Genomic DNA, 17422 nt, shown 5'->3' with positions numbered 1-17422 from the left:
GTAGTAAATAATTTTGTAAAGCTGCAGTGTATTAGCTATGATGATGAAATTTGCAAAAAACAAAACCAGAGTCAAAATTAGAAAGTGGAGGTGCAACATCTGCCACAAACAGCTGAGTACATTTTGTGGTGAAAGAATGTGACACTGCATTTCCTGCCAAAATGAGAACGTGCGCACACCCATGTTTCTATGTCCTGGTCTTAGTTAGACACAGGCACCAGGATTTGTGTGAGTCAAATGTGCTGAGTGCGCTTTTGAATCCACATTATGTGCTCTGATCCTTCTCTGAGTCATCAATCACACATTTAAGCATCCATATTTATTGTCATTTGGGATTAAAAACATGGTGGAAAAAGTGAGCAAGGTTTGTATTGATCGTCCATTTAAAAAAAATAAATAACACAAAGAATAAAGAGCGTACTATAAACTTAGAAAGTGTGACAAAAATGGCTTCTTCCGACCAATGATGTTCATCAGAGACACTCCAAAACTAGAACCTGTTAAAGTTCCATTTAGTTAGCCATGTCTCTTTTTCTCCTGAAGATCATTATTTTGTTATTACTATATACAGTAATTCGATCCTTAATACAATTAAAAGAGACAAAGTGCAATTGGACATTTACTAACAGTTATCTCACTCAGACACACACACACACACACACACATATACTCACACACACACACACACACACATAGACAGCAGAAGACTATGATAAATGTGTTCAAGTGACTGACTAACCTTATACAGGAGAGTGTTTCAGAGGTTTCACAATTTTCCTGCATAGTTTTCAGAATGTGCATTTGAAGTCAAATCAGAAAATGCACCTCAAACGTGCCTCCAGTACTGATTTGACTGCATAAAAGTATAGAGGAGGCTTTCACTGTGATATCTAATCCACTGTTACGCTGCTGACATTCAGACAACTACATCTAACCTTACTACCTTCTGGTTTCATACTGAGTTCTTACAAAAGCAAAAGACTCAATCTCTGCCATGTTCATGGCTACAAATCAAAACTGGGGTCTGGAGGTATTTCAAACCCAAATCTTGGCATTATGAAGATGTTTTTAAGTGGCTCTTTCTTTTCAAAACATTATATTATCATTATATTGAGATTTTACACATTAAAAGTCAAAGTTTCAGCCATTTTGTGCGGTCAATTTGATGCAGATTGGTGCTGTTTTTTTTTTCTGTTGCTCGTTGAATCATCTTCAGCCTGGAGTTGTAAAAGCTCATCTATTTACAGCCAATAATCGTTTGTGTTGATTCTGGAAACAAGGAAATATTGAATGAATTAATAAATGAAACATAACGTGCAGGTAGTCACTGCAAACAGGTGTTCAGAAATCATAATTTATCTTATGGACTTGCTTTTCATTTTGAAAGCAGCTTCAACCATGTAACGAAGCTGTTATCTCAGACAGTTTGGCACAGCTTGGTGTGCGAGCCCTCTGTGCTCTTTGGTAGAGATCGGTGTCTCCGAAATAGCGAGCTCTGTATAGCATGCCTTCCTCTGCAGAACAATAACAGAATATTTCTAGACAGATATATGAGGAATATAAAAAATTGCAATATGTTTTTAATTTCCCCAGCACAATCAACTTCAAATATTAACAGTTAAATAAATATATAAGCACAATAAGTTGTTTTCCTGGCAAACATACTTTGTTGTTTCTCCTTCCAGCAATTATTGCGAAGGTTGGAAATATAATCATCCTCCACTGTTCGCTCCACATTTTTGCGATTCACTCCAGTGAACTCTTTGGAGAACTGTTCCCCCACATAATATGGCACTTTCAGGTTTTCTGTCAGCCTCTTCTGTGTGTAACCTGCTGACCTGCATGAAAATAGGACAGAGCGGAGATGAGATATCATATGACTTAGTGCAACACAAGGATGACAGATCTGGCACCATCTGTCTTTGTTTCCATGAGTCATGGCCGATAATGGCTCAGACAGGCCAAAAACTACAGAATTTAATATGAAACACAAAGGCAGACAACATGGAGAGAGGCCAGATGAATGGAGCCAGCAGTCCTTGCAAACACAGAAGGGGTCTGTGATTATTTGGAAGTAACTGAAGTAGTACCAAGATGTTCTTTTTACAGCAAATAACTAACTGAAAAGCTGGTACAATGAAACCATCTTAGGATGCAAAATAACATCAAGCAATATGAAAGCAAATCTGCCTTTGGGTTGATTATTCGAGAAATCTGCAAATTTGCACACACAGCTCTTTGGCCTGTGCAAAATAGGACTGAAAATAAAACAATTAATCATGAAACAAAACACAGGTTGGATTATGTTGAATTTATGTAACACAGAAACAATCTTTTGTCAAAACCTCTTGCAACTTTGCACAAGAGTTAGTTAGCTAGTGGGATTTCACATATGTGTTGGGTAGGTGTTCAGAACAGGGATCGCACTCACGGCCTGAAGCTGAGGCTGTAGGGAGGGCTGTTGACCATTATCTGACTGAGAGCTGACACAATAACCAGGATGAGAATGGGCATGACCTGGACGAAAAGAGCAAGACCTCCCTGCAAAAGAGCACATAACAAATTCACTTTGATCTACCCTCACTGTAGATAGATATACTGATACTATACATACTATACTATACTGAGTACTGATATATAGTCTTTCATGGTTACAAGGGTTTCGGTTTTACAGGGTTTTTTTATGGTATAGTAGGGTAAATGTCTCCCCCTGCTGTTGACCATGATTACAGATATTCTTTGGAAATCTGTAACATGCAGAATCGCCTGGATGCAGACAAAGGAGAGTGCAAACAAGATGGTTGATTTTTTTGAGACAGGAGCTTATCACTCATACCATTGGCCTTCTCTAACTTAAAGTCCATCTTCTACAAAAATGTAACCATTTCAGCAAATATCCACTACTTCCTGTCAAGGTGGGAAGTTGGGCATCTTTTTCTGCATCCAGATACTGCTGATCCCAATCTGCAGCTGCTCTAACAATGACAGCAAACTTACATCTCCCTGTCTTCTCTCCCGCCTTTGGTAATGCCTCCTGCCGTTAGTGTACACATTAGCATTACCTAGGTAACGAAGCACATGTGGCACATCAGGAAAATCATAACCAATATTATAGTGACAAAACTATATCTGACAGGCTTGGCATGAAGACACAAAGCAGCGACACTAACTTGCTGGGTAGCCTCCTTGAAAGAACATGTTAAAGAGGTCTTCAGGTGAAATATCTGGCTCAAAGTTTCCATTGTTAGGGCCGTGTCGTGAAGGATGTCTCCTCTCTTCTCCATATTGATCATACTGCCTTCTTTTGTTGGCATTACTCAGAATGGCATATGCATTGCCAATAGCTGTTGGAAAAGAAAAATTATGCAGTTTATTTCGATTTGAACATCACAAAGAATGACTAAAAGACATTTTCTGTAACCATAGATAATGTACGTATATCCTTTAACCAAGATCTACACTTACGTCTGCTTGATGTAAACCTATCTGATGAATGAACTTTGTGCAGGTTACCTTTAAATGCCTCTGTTGCACCTGGGGCATGATTCTTGTCTGGATGGAACTTTAAAGCAAGTTTTCTGTATGATTTTTTGAGTTCTTCCTCAGAGGCGTCTTTCTGGACCCCAAGAATCTCATAGAAGTCTTTACATTGTTTTATCCTGTGTAAATAGCACATGATTCTCAATGTCAGCTGCAATATAAAGGCTGGGACACGTCAACCATGTCTACTCCTTTCAACAGTGCCAGTTTATATTATTATCAGCCCTGTGTACAGTACCTCCTAACACCATCTAGCTGCTCTGCTGTGTAGGGTTTTGAGGTTTCTGATGGCTTTTCTTCAGGTCTGGTGTCCTCAGTGGTGGTCTGCCATTGGCAAGGCCCTGTGGTCCCACTGAAGTCTGAGTGACCTCCTTGTCTATGTGTAAATCCATTCTTTGCTATTAGGTCCAGCAGTACTGAAATCATTGAATAACAGTGTTAAAGCTTTAAAAAAAATTCAGATGAGCATTCAATGCTTCTTACAGTCTTCCATGCATGTTAGGTTAATTGGTGACTCTATATCAAACATACAGTAGGTGTGAGTGTGAATGGTTGTCTGTCTGTGCATGTCTATCTGGTTTGGCCAATAAATAGACTGGCAACCTATCCAGGATGTCCCTGCCTCTTGCCCAATGACAGCTGGGATAAACTCGAGCCCCGTGACCATGACCAGAATAAGTGGTTCAGATAACGGATGGGATATTTTAGCTGTGACTGTTGGTGCATTCAGACATTTCTTGAGACAGAAATTCATAAATCGTGCAAATAACAGGGCAAGAACATAGCTCAATTATTCGGATGTTTTCACTAACTGAAATTTAATCCTTCAGGCTTAAATCTCACGTACACAAAACTGCATGTCACAAGATTGATAATAAATGGTCTTTTACTCTGTTCCATCAGCTCTACATAGAATACACTTGCATAATGATCTAAAATGCTTGTATATATTTGACCTTAATACACGAATTGCTTACCTGACTGATACTTTATTTTTCACTGTAATTATGGAACCATCTGCAAGCCCAACAGGGACACACCAAATGTTGTGATCACAGTGGTTTTGCACAGGTAATCTGGATCCCAACTTCAATTCAGAGAATTAGATCTTAAAATGGGCTCAAGACCACATTATTCATCACAAATAACCAGGGACACATGCTGAAAGGAACAGCATGCATTTTCATAGACAGCGCAGTACATTAATCTGTCTTTTTTGTGTTTCATTTATTTTAGCATTTTGTTGTATTTTTGACTTTTTGGTTTGGAGCTGGGACAGGTGGGCCTAGTAATATGGTGTTGTGAAACTAATACACAGACAGAAAACACATGGGGAAATGCAGCATTAGGAATCTTTAGTCAATGAGGGGGTATTTGTGTCCATTTCCCATGATTTCCCTGAAGGTAAATGACCCCAGCCTTGGCCATCTAACAGAAAAGCAACTGATAGCAACTGATGTAAGTCTTAACCCAGACAACATCCTTTGCATTATGCGGAGCTTCTTCAGGGGCAGTTGAATTTGTTTTTATATAAAACATTATGACATATAGTAGCTGGTATAAGGAATAAAATAAGTAAAACTAACTAGAGAGCTATTAAAGGCCTCGACTATGGGCGCTGCAGAGCTCATCCGGGATGCAGATGATGCTGCAGGTGATGATGCTGCGTATTGCTTCACTCGCTGAGGCGCCACCTTTACTTCAGAACGGCCATTTTAACTCACCCTTTGCTTTTTCTGTCGGGAAGAGTTTCTGCGCCTTCTCCAAGAACCTCTGCGCCTTCTCCGGCTGCTCGTTGGTTAACGCCGCAGTTGCGATGTCAATGCAGCGCTCCGCTTCGTCTTTGTTACCTTCCATTGCAGCGGGGCATCAGCGCCAGCGGCGAACTGGTCCACGAGTAAATAAACGGCGCCTGCTGATTACGTCATGGGACTGCTGTAAATAGGACGAGGGCCCGCCGCTGGCCCACATCTCTCATCGTGAGACTGTCGTACTTTCTGGTGTCCAGAGATTTTGGAGATGGGGTTGGCTCCGTTTGCAGGAGATGCGGCCAGCGTCGGCTTCCCGCGCTGCCTTGTTTCTCCACTAGATGGCGATAGACAGTCATTTTTGTAAATGTAGGTCAGTCAGACGAACACTGGATGTTTTTAACCCTCTTTACTTGGGGCCCTGTCTCCTCTGTTCATCACTATCCCAGTCTATAGATGTATTATAACACAGTGGACAACTGGACAACTCATATTAAGAGGTCCTCCACCCCTCCTTCATAAGATCCCATGAGTAAAAGACAGACAAGTTGGATGTTTGTGGTTGTTGTCTAGCCTACGATTGTGCTTGTCCTCTGTCTCTTTGCAGTCATATTGCATCTTCTCAATTGTAATCAATTGTCTCTCGGGCAGCTCATCCTGTGCCCACAAGGCTCAGTAATCTATCCGTTACTTAGTTATTTGTTCTTCTACATTATCTGATTTCAATAGGTGTTTTTCGGAATGGTAGATCGCTTATTTTAATTTAAGTTTAAAGAAAAGTGGGTCTCTTGTGGTGTTTTCTAATACTGATATTCGACCCAAAAAATAAATAAATAATCCACTGTTGATGAAAACAATTGTTTGTTGTAGATCACAGCCACAAGATGGAGGATGGAGGGCTCCACTGAGTTTATGCTGCTGTTCCGGTGCAAATTTTAGACAGATTTATGATTAAACAAGACCCAAATAACACGGGAAAACCTGGATTTTGGAGCCCTTAGGGGTAGGGGGGGAAAGGTTTTAGGTGCTAAACGGGGACATTAGCGATCCTGACATAATGTTATAGTGCTAAAGTATCTCAAATAATACTCAAGCATGTGTATATTTTATTCCTACCATTCGAAATATTTTATTCATAAGGAGTTTTGGGAAGTGGAGTGGCGACTACATGACAGAGCGAGCACCCTGTTCCCTGTGTGCGCAGGCTTCGGTGTTTCACATCGTCACATTTAACACCTCGCTGCTCGGCTCTTGTCTCTGAAGAGTCCTCTTAATCATCGCTTAAATGGCAATATATGAGTGCAGTTAATTCAATACGTGTCTAGACGGCAGCAGCTGCTGCCCAGAGAACAGGACGTAAATATACATCTGGTAACAGAATGAATAAAAATGTGAAACAGCAGATAAGCAAGCAGCCAATCAGAGCCCAAACTCGGTGCGACATGCGAGCGCCGATTGGTCAATCGCGCCTCCTGCTCCAGCTTTCATTGATGCGTTTTCTGCGGAGCCGACTCTCACTCTCGCTTTCTGGGTTACTGTATTTCTGGGTTAAGCAAACCAGCTTCGGCCAGACTCCGGTTTCTACCCCTTTGCGTTGTCTTTGGTAAGTTATTCATCTGTATATTTTATTTAGACGCAACATCAGTGTTACGAAGACGTCAGCATCATCGGTATTGCATTTAGCGCTAGGCAGCTAATTTTCCGGGCTGGCGCGATAATAATTAACATATTTATCGCGTGGGGAGGGTGTTTACTCTCTGTGTCGTTAGCTCATCATAAAAGCAGTGCTGTGACCGATTTCTCTCATCTTTCAGAGCATCACCAACCCGCACCTACAATGACAGAGGCGGAGACGTTGGGGCAGAAGCAGCACAAGACCAGCAACGGCAGTGTGACTCCAGAGACCATGGTGGAGGATGTGTTTGATCACACTTACAAAGAAAAAGAGGGCCCCAAACCGCCAATGATCATCGTTTGGAGAAATGTCGTCTTGATGACACTGTTGCATATCGGCGCACTGTATGGCATCTCCCTCATCCCTTCAGCAGCTCCTTTGACTTTGCTTTGGTGTAAGTACAAACACAGAACCCTCACTGTTCCACTGTTTCTGCACAGGCTGCGTGTTGATTGTGGTATTCTGTTGTAGTGGAATATAGTTGTTGTTGTTTTTGTTCCCCCCTCCAAATCACAGCTGGTGCATGCATGCAGGACGGTGGTCGCACATGATCCTCCCTGCGTAGGGGATTATAGATCAGGCAAACATCATGAGAGATTTAACGTCAGAAGGTGCATGTTAGAGCCCACAGCTGTGCAGTGCATGTCCTTTTCAATTAAGTAACAATGTAGTAGAGCTGAAGTGAAAATCATTTAGAAAAATAACATGCTAGACATTTGCTTGTTTCCACTTTTCTAGTGTGAAGTTGCTGGGTTTCTGTATTATATAATTGGAAACTGATTATTTGGGAGTTTCCTAGTGTTGATGCGTTGAATGTGATGGTTGTTTGTGGCCATCTTCTGACATTTCAAACACCAAGGAAGAAAGGATTTGACAAACTCACTAGTAATAATCATCCAATGGTTTTATCCACACACTCATCAGCTGATATGATGTAATCACGGTATTAAACCTAGTGTCACAGTTCCATGCAACATTCCTAGCTTGTTATGTGGGTATTCATATCAACTGTGAAACAAACAGGATGGTATGGACCTGTTAATTCAAAGATCATTTTAATGATTTAAAATAACTATTTTATTGATTTAATGGGATGGTTTCTCCTTAAGTTATACAGGTTACTTCCAGTGTCATTGATAACCATCACAATATGTGCAAAAAATGTCTGATACACACTGTATTTCTCCCCACAGTTGGACTATGTTTTGTAATAAGCGCTTTAGGCATTACTGCGGGAGCTCATCGCCTGTGGAGTCACAGATCCTACAAGGCCTCATTACCTCTAAGGATCTTTCTTGCCATTGCTAACTCCATGGCCTTTCAGGTACCTATAAATGACAGATCACACAGATCTGCAGTCCGACCTGCACACACTTAACATTGTGATAAGAGCAGTTTTGTTTACAATGTAAGTGCCATGTTGTGTCTACCGTGTATGTAATTTCTGTCTTAACTTAAACCCACAGAATGATATCTTTGAATGGTCTCGAGACCACAGGGTTCACCACAAATACTCAGAGACAGATGCCGACCCTCACAACGCTGTCCGGGGTTTCTTCTTTGCTCACATTGGCTGGCTGCTGGTGCGCAAACACCCTGATGTAATTGAGAAAGGAGGAAAGCTGGAACTCCATGACCTGCTATCTGACAAAGTCGTAATGTTTCAGAGGAAGTGAGTAGCTTTAGCTTGTGATTTTATACTTCATATAACAGCTAAATATCGACTTTGATTTAATAAATATTAAAAAAAGTGCATTGTACTCCTTTGTTAGGTTGTATGGACACTGATAATAAATTAAATATGGATTGAGCACAAAGAAACTATTTCACCTACTGAATGCTAAACAATAATGCTGCACTGTTGTGTTAGTCATGGATTATCAATTATGCTCATGGCATTAATGACAACTCTGTCATGTGGAGGAAAGTGAGAGAATCCCGCGTCTGGTAAACAGTAATGTTTATATCGTACCGAGTTAACAATAAAATAAAAAAATGAACTCTTTTTAACTTTTTGCGCACTCTGTCTGCTCAACAGGTATTACAAGCCATCTGTGCTGCTCATGTGCTTCTTCGTCCCAATGTTTGTGCCTTGGTACATGTGGGGGGAGTCTCTGTGGGTTGGGTACTTCGTCCCGGCCGTACTGAGGTACACCTTGGTTCTCAACGCCTCCTGGCTGGTCAACAGCGCAGCTCATATGTGGGGAAACAGGCCCTATGACAAGAACATCAACCCGAGAGAGAACAAGTTCGTCACATTGAGCGCCATCGGTATGAAAAACACACATGTGCACTCGTTGTGACGAGAGAAAAGAGAATTTAAACATCAACAGTGAACTTTTTAGCAGTCAGTGCTTTGCAGTTCATGTCAATTTTTATTGTTTGTGTCAAATTTCAAGTAAATTTAGCAAACCAACTTACCAACAATATAAAATAGGGAAAAGCTAAACATTATCAATCTATTATCAAAATAGTAGCATCATTTTTCTGTCAGTTAATTAATTTACTAAAAATGATGTCTATACCGCCTATATCCATTTATATAGCTGGTAATGACCAGTACTCACTCTTCTCACTTTCACTGCGCTATATGAGCAGGAGTCTCCACTAGTGCAATGAGGCTGGGGACCCAGTGGATTTATAAAATCAGTTATTATGTGGCTTAATCGGACAAAAATGGACACCATGTAGTCCTGCTATTCCAAACATGGCCGTTTCATCTATTAAGTACTTTGTAATTAAAAAAACAGTGCTTAGTTGTGTAGAATCACAGAAATGACAATGTTTTTATGAGGTAACATGTCGCCAAGCAACCTGTAAACTGGCCTTTAATCTAAATGTCAAGTAAAGACCATCCAGCTATGCTCAGTGTGAATCATATAATTTGTTCATGTTTGTTTTCTGTGCCTCACAGGTGAGGGATTTCACAACTATCATCACACATTCCCATATGACTATGCAAGCAGCGAGTTCGGCTCCAAGTTGAACCTGACCACGTGTTTCATAGACTTCATGTGCTTCCTGGGTCTGGCCAAGGATCGCAAGATAGTGTCCCGTGAGATGATCCTGGCCCGGACACAGCGCACTGGAGACGGTAGCCACAGGAGTGGCTAAAGTCCTTACAATGTGGTTGGTTTCAAGGCGAAACAACCGAAAAGAAGAAGCTTCACAGTCCTTTCATAGGTATACATTTCTCATCTGATGAGAATAAAGTCAGCTTCATGAGGGTCTTGAACACATTCTGCTTGTTTCAGTGGTTTATGTAGCTGTAACTTAACTAATTGTCCATGATGGAATAAAAACAACATAATTTGCTTAGCTCTTGGGTTTGGTTTGTATTGGTTAGTTAGGTCACGATCTTGCCAAGATAATTTAGACCTGAAGTAGATCCATTTTAAAAGTTAACTTCATTCTCTGCTGTTTTTTGCCACATTGTTGGGTCTTTCTTCATGCAAGATCAGTCATGTAGCCAGTCAGTTTTATGTAATTATTCCTTGACTATCAATCCAAATAGACAACAAACGAAGCACTTAAATGTGGAGTAACTGTGTAAACTAATAGGACACGATATTGATTAGAGACTGATTCCTTTATTGCAGTTTACAGCTACTTTTCTAGTTCTGACATCCATAACTTTTTGAGCGCTTTAAGATTTGAATCACCTTTATATTTTGTAAAAAAGAAAAAAGTTGTTGGCTTCAATAGAATAAGGAACATGATGGTGAGTGAGGGAATCCAGACCTTATTCTTATAAACGAACTCTATTGGCAGTCGATTGCCAAAACTGTTGGGAAACTGAGTCAAACAATATGTTATTGTTTGTCTCCTGCAGAAAACCAAATCCAAAAAAAGCACTTTGTATTAAATCTTTGTGAAGACAATTTAAGGGAAATGTTAATCTTTAAATCGAATTCCATGGAATATTACCAGTTATCACCTAAGGGCCATACAATGTTTTAGCTAAATTTTTGTGTTTTTAATGGTGTGAAGAGCCTGCCGGCTGTCCACATCGCAGTGGATAATTAGACCACACTAAGACAAGATTCTAACATTTTTTGGCATCCGTGGCATTTGTTTCTCCTTAGGACTGCTACCCAAGATGTCCCTCTTATGTCCTTTTGCTAGAGAAATCCCACTGGCCGATGCAGCAGCCGGTCATGTGACAGTTCTGGTTGTTACAAAACAACATGCCACCCATGCCAACGATACATTGTAATAGGTGCCGTAGTGAGCTGTTGTTGTCACAGGGTCTAATGGCCTAACTTTAGCGCTGCACTGGTTTGGGATCACCAGAACTGTTACTCACTGTGGTGATTTCTGAGACGGGGTCTGGTTTCCCTTCGATGTCCAAAAAAGCTGATTGCTGTTGCAAATTTTAAGTGCATTGGTGTTTATGTACATCTTCAATTGGGGTGTGCTAAATGCTTATATTATCATATATATTTTCCTTATTGATTTTAAAAAATACTATATTTATTGCTCTAATGTGAAACGTGTAACTATATTTGCATTCCAAGTTTGGCAGACAGTCTTGAAACATACATAGAATTGGAGCACCTGTTTTTTTTTTTTTTTTTTGTCCCCAAAGTCAGGAAACAAACTAATGCCTTATGATGTGGATCTAGTCCTGAGCATCTCCACATCCTGTCAGTCAAAATAAAAGGTTCAAAAACCACACAAACAAATCTCACTACAGTTCATGTTTACAGGCTTTAAACATGTACTGGAGCATTGTTTTTATTCTTAAACCAAATGAGCTTTAAATTTGGGCACATTGTACATTGAACATGAAACTTTTGTAACTGCACATAGAGCACTGAGGTTCTTTTTTTGAAGAATCGGATACAAACTTAATGAAGATGTTTATTCATGTAAAACGTTTACTTGCAAAACGTGGGCCTTGTCAGATGTGCCAACTAGTTTCAGCCCATCACAGCAGCTCATGTTAGAACTTTTCAGCAAAGGTGCTGTCATGAGGAATGTTAGAACATCATCAAACCACTTTTCAAACCCCACAATGTATATCAGAAGCCTCCAACAAACGCCAAACTCCACATCTTCCCAGTAACGACGGGGATTAAAAGGTTGTCAGTCTGAATGAGTATGTCAAATTTCTGTGTTCTACTCTGAAATAAAGTTCACAATATTTCAGTACATTTGTGCATTTAGCGTTTTTTTCTTCACTCTATCTCTGCTTTCTCTAAAATCAAATCTGTATTGTGCATATGTGTTCTCAAAATTAGGGACTGGCTTGTATTGGTTTTGAAGTGAAACAGATGATTCAGCTGCAGCAGTTGCTTCAGGCCCTGGAAAGGCACGAAGCATTTAGTCACAGAAGAACAAGGTCACATGCTCTCAAGGCTTTTAATGCTAGCAAATGAACAGGGCTGGATTCAGCTTTGTGGTGTTACAGTATCAGATAAAACGTCTTCTTTGCTAATTGACATTGGTGGAACAATCAGACTCTAAGGTAAAAGTACTAGTATATTGATGTAAAAGTACCACATTACACATAAACAGTCTTCAGCATCACCAGCAAAATGTCTTTTAAATCATTAAAAGTAGACAGACACTGTTTGCTACGGAAGGAGCATTTTCCAGCTGGAGGAGCTACACTGTGAACCATCATACAGAGCTTTTCTCACTAACATAATGTAAATATCTAAATTTCGTTGAAGTAACTTGAAATGCTGAACTGAATTAATGAGCTGTTGAGAGTTCAGTTAACTGATTATATAGTTTTTAAACTCCTCAAAGATCAGAACTTAGTTTGTTTTGGCACATATTGGGCTACATTGTTCATTTTTACAAAAATAAGGGGATGATAATGATAAACGTTAGAGTTGTATTCAGCATTTACCTCCAGAAAATGTGTGTAACAGATGCAAGTTCTTCTTGTTGAATGACGAATGGCAAATACTTTTAATTTTTTTCTTAATTTCCTAAAAAGTGCATTACAATGTTGCTGCTCATTCACTCACTCGCAAACGGATAACAACGGATGTTGCCATGCAAGGCTCTGGTTTGGTCCCAAGGAGAACTCGGACACATATAGGCTGGATGAACCCAGAAATAAACCACTGACACCTTGATATGTGGACAATGGCTCTAAGTCCTGAAACAAAGCGGCCCCAGAACTGAATTTTTTAGACTGACACATGTGAATGGAAATCTAAAATAAATAAATTAATGAATTAATCTGCTTGATTTTGAGCAAAGACTACTAATGTAACCAGCATTTGTTTACAGCGTCCAATTAGTGCTCTACACTCAACTAAAAAAAAAAACAGCTGCTCTTTGGCGCTAAAGAGATGAAAGTACCACGCTAACATGAAAACAAAAAAACTTTGACTTAAAAAAAAAAAAACTTAATGCAATAAATAATGATTATTCAAATTATGATGAACATGAGGATGTAAAGATGCGATTAACAAGTAAACTAGGACGAAATACATGGTTAATTTGATACAAGTGGAGTCCACACTGACACTGAAGTCAAATATTTTCAGTAGCAACATAACAAGTTGACATGACAGTCCAGTTCTTAGTCCAGTTTAAGTTACAGTCCCGGTCCACCTCACAGAAGGGGGACAAGCTGTACAGTTCAATGACCACGTGATCCCCTGTGGTGCTCTGTGAAAGACTTGGCAGTGAACAGTCTGTGGATGAACGTGCTCCTTCGTCCAGCCAGAATACTGTGCAATGGATGGGTGGGAGTGCTGGGAGGCATCCAGCATTGAGAGGAGTGTCAACAGCATCCTCCTCTCAGCCTCTCAACACGTAGAGGGTCCAGCTCCACCCCCAGGACAGAGCCTCTGTTAATACAATCTGACCTGCTTAGTAAAAGCAATAGTAAAAGCTCTGTACAAACTTAAATTGTTTGCTGAAAAAGTTTTCCATTACATTTTTTAGTAAAATATATTAAATCGACATAAAATTGTACTTTGACTTACTTAATATGCTGTTATTTATATTTGTATATTTGCCTTCTGTTGCAAAGTTTTGTTACTGCTATAGGTCAAATATATTCTGTCTCCATTACTTAATACTGCAGCTGTTAGCCGTTGCCTGCAGATGAATAAAGTTTACACAGGGTAGAGAGGAATGTAGGAGCAGTGTGCTGAGCAGAGACAAGATTAGATTATGTAAGATTTACTCAGGCTGAGGATGTACATGGTATGATTGTTTCCAAAATGTCATCTTGTTCCCCAGTGTTGAAACAATTAGTCAATATTTCAATTGGATGATAATTTACCAAGAAATAAAATGTAAGCACTTGCTCTCTTTAAATTGGCCCATTTTCAGTAGACAACTGTTTGAAGGTGTCACTTTGGACTGTGGGCATTTGTGGTGTAAGGTTGTCCTGTAAGCTTTCTGAAAAAAAACTATTAACCTGGTGGAAGAGTTACTCAAATCCTTTACTATCACAGAGTAAAATACACCTTGAATTCAGAACTATACTTAAGTATATCAGTGTTAAGATATATTGTCAGGATGTACCTAAAGTATCCACAATAAAAGTACTATTACTCGGTTCCACATGTTGTGGGTGGTATTGTCTACATCAATGTATGGAAGGTCCTCTGAGAGAAAGTCACACACACAGTATCATGATCCCACATGTACACTACTACTGTATACTCATTTGCGCACACCCATATTTTTTCCCACACAATGTCATCCACAGAACTATACTCTCGTATAAACCTTTCCATGTCCTCTGATGTGCACAGTCATAGTCATACTCAAATTCTATTGTCTGGCTTACAAATCATAATTACTAATACAAACAGTCCTACTTAGGAACACTTATCATTCTTCCTCATACACACAACAACACTCCCTGCAGTATGCAAGATAGAATAGAGGTGTGAATGAGAAAGAATATTGTTGGCATGACAAGGCTATGATGTCTTATTGTGTGTGAGAAACAATACTGGTATCAGAGAGAACTGTTGTGCATGTGAATCAGTATAATGATGTGCGTGGAAGACAAAATGAGTGTGTAAGACACTGCATGTGAAAAGAAAATAGTGGGGAGTTTGACGGAATAATATTGTAGGTAAGGGACTGTATTGTGTGTTTAGGAAATTATGAGGGTTTCTATGAGGGAATTCAACTGCGTATGTGTGAGAATATAACTGAAAAGGACGATAGTTTGCCTAAACAGAAAGACTGTTTAAAACCTCATTCGCTGGTTGACTTACAGCCTAAAAAAACGAACTCCGTACCTTGTAGAACTTGTTAGCTGTATATCCACTATTAGCTGTTAGAGCTAATGCAGGATATATAAGGTAACGGCACGTTTAAGAACTTTACAATGGTGTTATAATGGCAGCATGGCAGACACGATTGTCAAACGTTTTTTCCAAGGTCAGTTATTGTTTGTGCAAGTAAATAGTAGTGAGTAGGAGATGCATGTTTTTTCACATGTATGCAACCTAATAATCGGGCACCATGGGATTACTTTGGGAGCTTAATGGATGCACGAGAACAATTTCTTTCTTTCTCTCAATTAACCAGCACCATCAACATCAAGATTGCCGGAGGTCTTATATGCCTGTTTTGTTCCATTATAAGTTCATACAAAAACTTATGATGGAATCTTTTAACATCAATTGCCCTAAACAACTAAACTAACTACCCTGGAGAACACAGGGGACATCAGGTGTCTGCTGGAGACAAGGGGGTTAAATGGAGGCGGTGTCATTGCTGGATGCAGTGTCCACAATCAGAGCATAGAACCGTTGTGGGGAGAGCTGAATACAGTTGTATCATTGAACTTTAGCAACCTTTTTAGTTTGAGGGAAAATGAGGACATATTGGATTCTACATATGAACTCCATCTTTTTTGTCTCCACTACATCAACTTGCCAAGAGTCAGTCCAAAGGGCGGCTGCAGAGTTCCAAAATCAGTGAACAATCATGGATTATCTACACTGGAAAGACTCCAACTGTAGCAGAGAGGGGTTGTTACCAAGGCTGGGGTAAATTGGCAATTGATGATATTTTTGCAGGAAGTCAGACCTTTGGATTTGATGGAGACATCCCTTCACAGGTGTTCCTGTAAAATCCTTAATGTCAATGAAACAACTTTAAACAGGATTCAAGAGACAGAGGACCTGAGGGATGACATCTATTTTGAGGCCGAGTACATTTTTATCATTCGAGACTGATCAATGGTAACATTAAGATTTTAAAATAAAAATAATCTCCCAATTACTCACTCAGTAGTTGTCAAAATGTGGCTTTATTTTATTTGGAAAGAAGCTGGAAATCAGAATTGTTTTAAACAGCTTATGAATGCATCTGTAAAATACCAACAATGTTTCACTTTGAAACATAAAGTAGTTTTCCCAACTATAGTAGTGGTGGACAAACAGAATAATATACATACAGTGCATTCAGCAAGTATTCAGACCATTTGCAACAGGACTTAAAATTTAGCTTCCAAGTCTTCCATTTCTCTTGATTGTTGCTGAGATGTTTCTACACCTTGACCTAAGTCTACCTGTGGGACATCAAACTGATTGGACATGATTTGGAAAGCCATACACCTCTCTATCGAAGGCCTCACCGCTGACATTGCAGACTGTGTCAGAGCAAGAGAATGTAGAGTTAAAGTAGCTCAAATGTATAACATACTTACTTTTTAAGTCTCTTGGTTTCTTAAGTACTGTGCTGTGCCCAAGTGCTGCAGCCTACTGTAAATACTTTCTATTATGGAATTATGGAATATTGTTAGTATAGATATACTGTTATGGGTAAAACCTGTATCGTGTGCCGTAGTGAAAAACATTTTAGCATCAAAATAAACATAATCACTTACACTAATCTTGCTTTCAGGTAAGCATTGCTTTCACGTGGCCCCTGATACTTTATATTCTTCCAACAACAATACTTAAAGAATTTTTATTTATTATATTTTGTGACAATATACTTTGGCAACAATAACTAGTAATATGTTAGAAAATAAAAAATAATTGAGTAAAGTACACGATGTGCAGTCTAAATATCCATGGCAAGAGTTGGTCAGTTGCGTGTTTTCTGCAGGATCGCAACTTTCTAAACTAGTATAAGCGGCTCTGTGTCCTATAGTGGCATGTCAGAGGTACAGTCAGCACATTGCAGCCTCAAACCGCTGTGTCACATAAAAGAAGAGCACAGCATGACTAACACAGGACGGCACTGTGGTGTGATGCGTGGTGAAGTTGTATTATATTACCATCACCCCAGCCTGACATGACCGAGGTTACTCCAGTTCAGTCTCCCTAAAAGATTCACGCCACGCCGCCCTCAGCGTCTGACTCCCACCGACCAATCAGCGTCGAGGTCCTGACTTATGATCTTCCTGGTCCAATGGAGGACGGGCGGAAGAAGCACCTGTGCCAGCTTGTACGCATACCGAAATATCCGAGCCTGGGGTTGTAAACGACAAAGAAATGCACGAGTTATGAAA

At 39.8% G+C, this 17422-nt stretch overlaps 2 protein-coding genes across 2 annotated transcripts; one reads left to right on the top strand and one right to left on the bottom strand.

Annotated features, from left to right (window-relative positions):
• Nucleotides 1–304: 304 nt before the first annotated feature.
• Nucleotides 305–5948, bottom strand: dnajb12b (DnaJ heat shock protein family (Hsp40) member B12b). The gene is made up of 9 exons (XM_067487096.1): nucleotides 5265–5948; nucleotides 3779–3956; nucleotides 3514–3659; nucleotides 3171–3344; nucleotides 2998–3062; nucleotides 2432–2541; nucleotides 1666–1838; nucleotides 1373–1514; nucleotides 305–1269 (listed from the first exon to the last, which is right to left on the bottom strand). The coding sequence occupies exons 1-8, from the start codon at nucleotides 5395–5397 to the stop codon at nucleotides 1393–1395; spliced, it is 1101 nt and encodes a 366-aa protein (XP_067343197.1). The 5' UTR covers nucleotides 5398–5948; the 3' UTR covers nucleotides 305–1269; nucleotides 1373–1392.
• A 784-nt stretch (nucleotides 5949–6732) lies between these two features.
• Nucleotides 6733–12117, top strand: scd (stearoyl-CoA desaturase (delta-9-desaturase)). The gene is made up of 6 exons (XM_067487097.1): nucleotides 6733–6891; nucleotides 7103–7357; nucleotides 8157–8287; nucleotides 8430–8635; nucleotides 9002–9234; nucleotides 9878–12117. Exons 2-6 carry the CDS (start codon nucleotides 7126–7128, stop codon nucleotides 10075–10077), a joined length of 1002 nt encoding a protein of 333 aa, XP_067343198.1. The 5' UTR covers nucleotides 6733–6891; nucleotides 7103–7125; the 3' UTR covers nucleotides 10078–12117.
• The last annotated feature ends 5305 nt before the right edge of the window (nucleotides 12118–17422 follow it).

Source organism: Channa argus, chromosome 20 (genome assembly GCF_033026475.1).
Source record: "Channa argus isolate prfri chromosome 20, Channa argus male v1.0, whole genome shotgun sequence".
Taxonomy (NCBI): Eukaryota; Metazoa; Chordata; class Actinopteri; order Anabantiformes; family Channidae; genus Channa; species Channa argus.
Note: the sequence above shows the minus strand (reverse complement) of the source record. Positions and strands in the feature narration are given on the sequence as shown.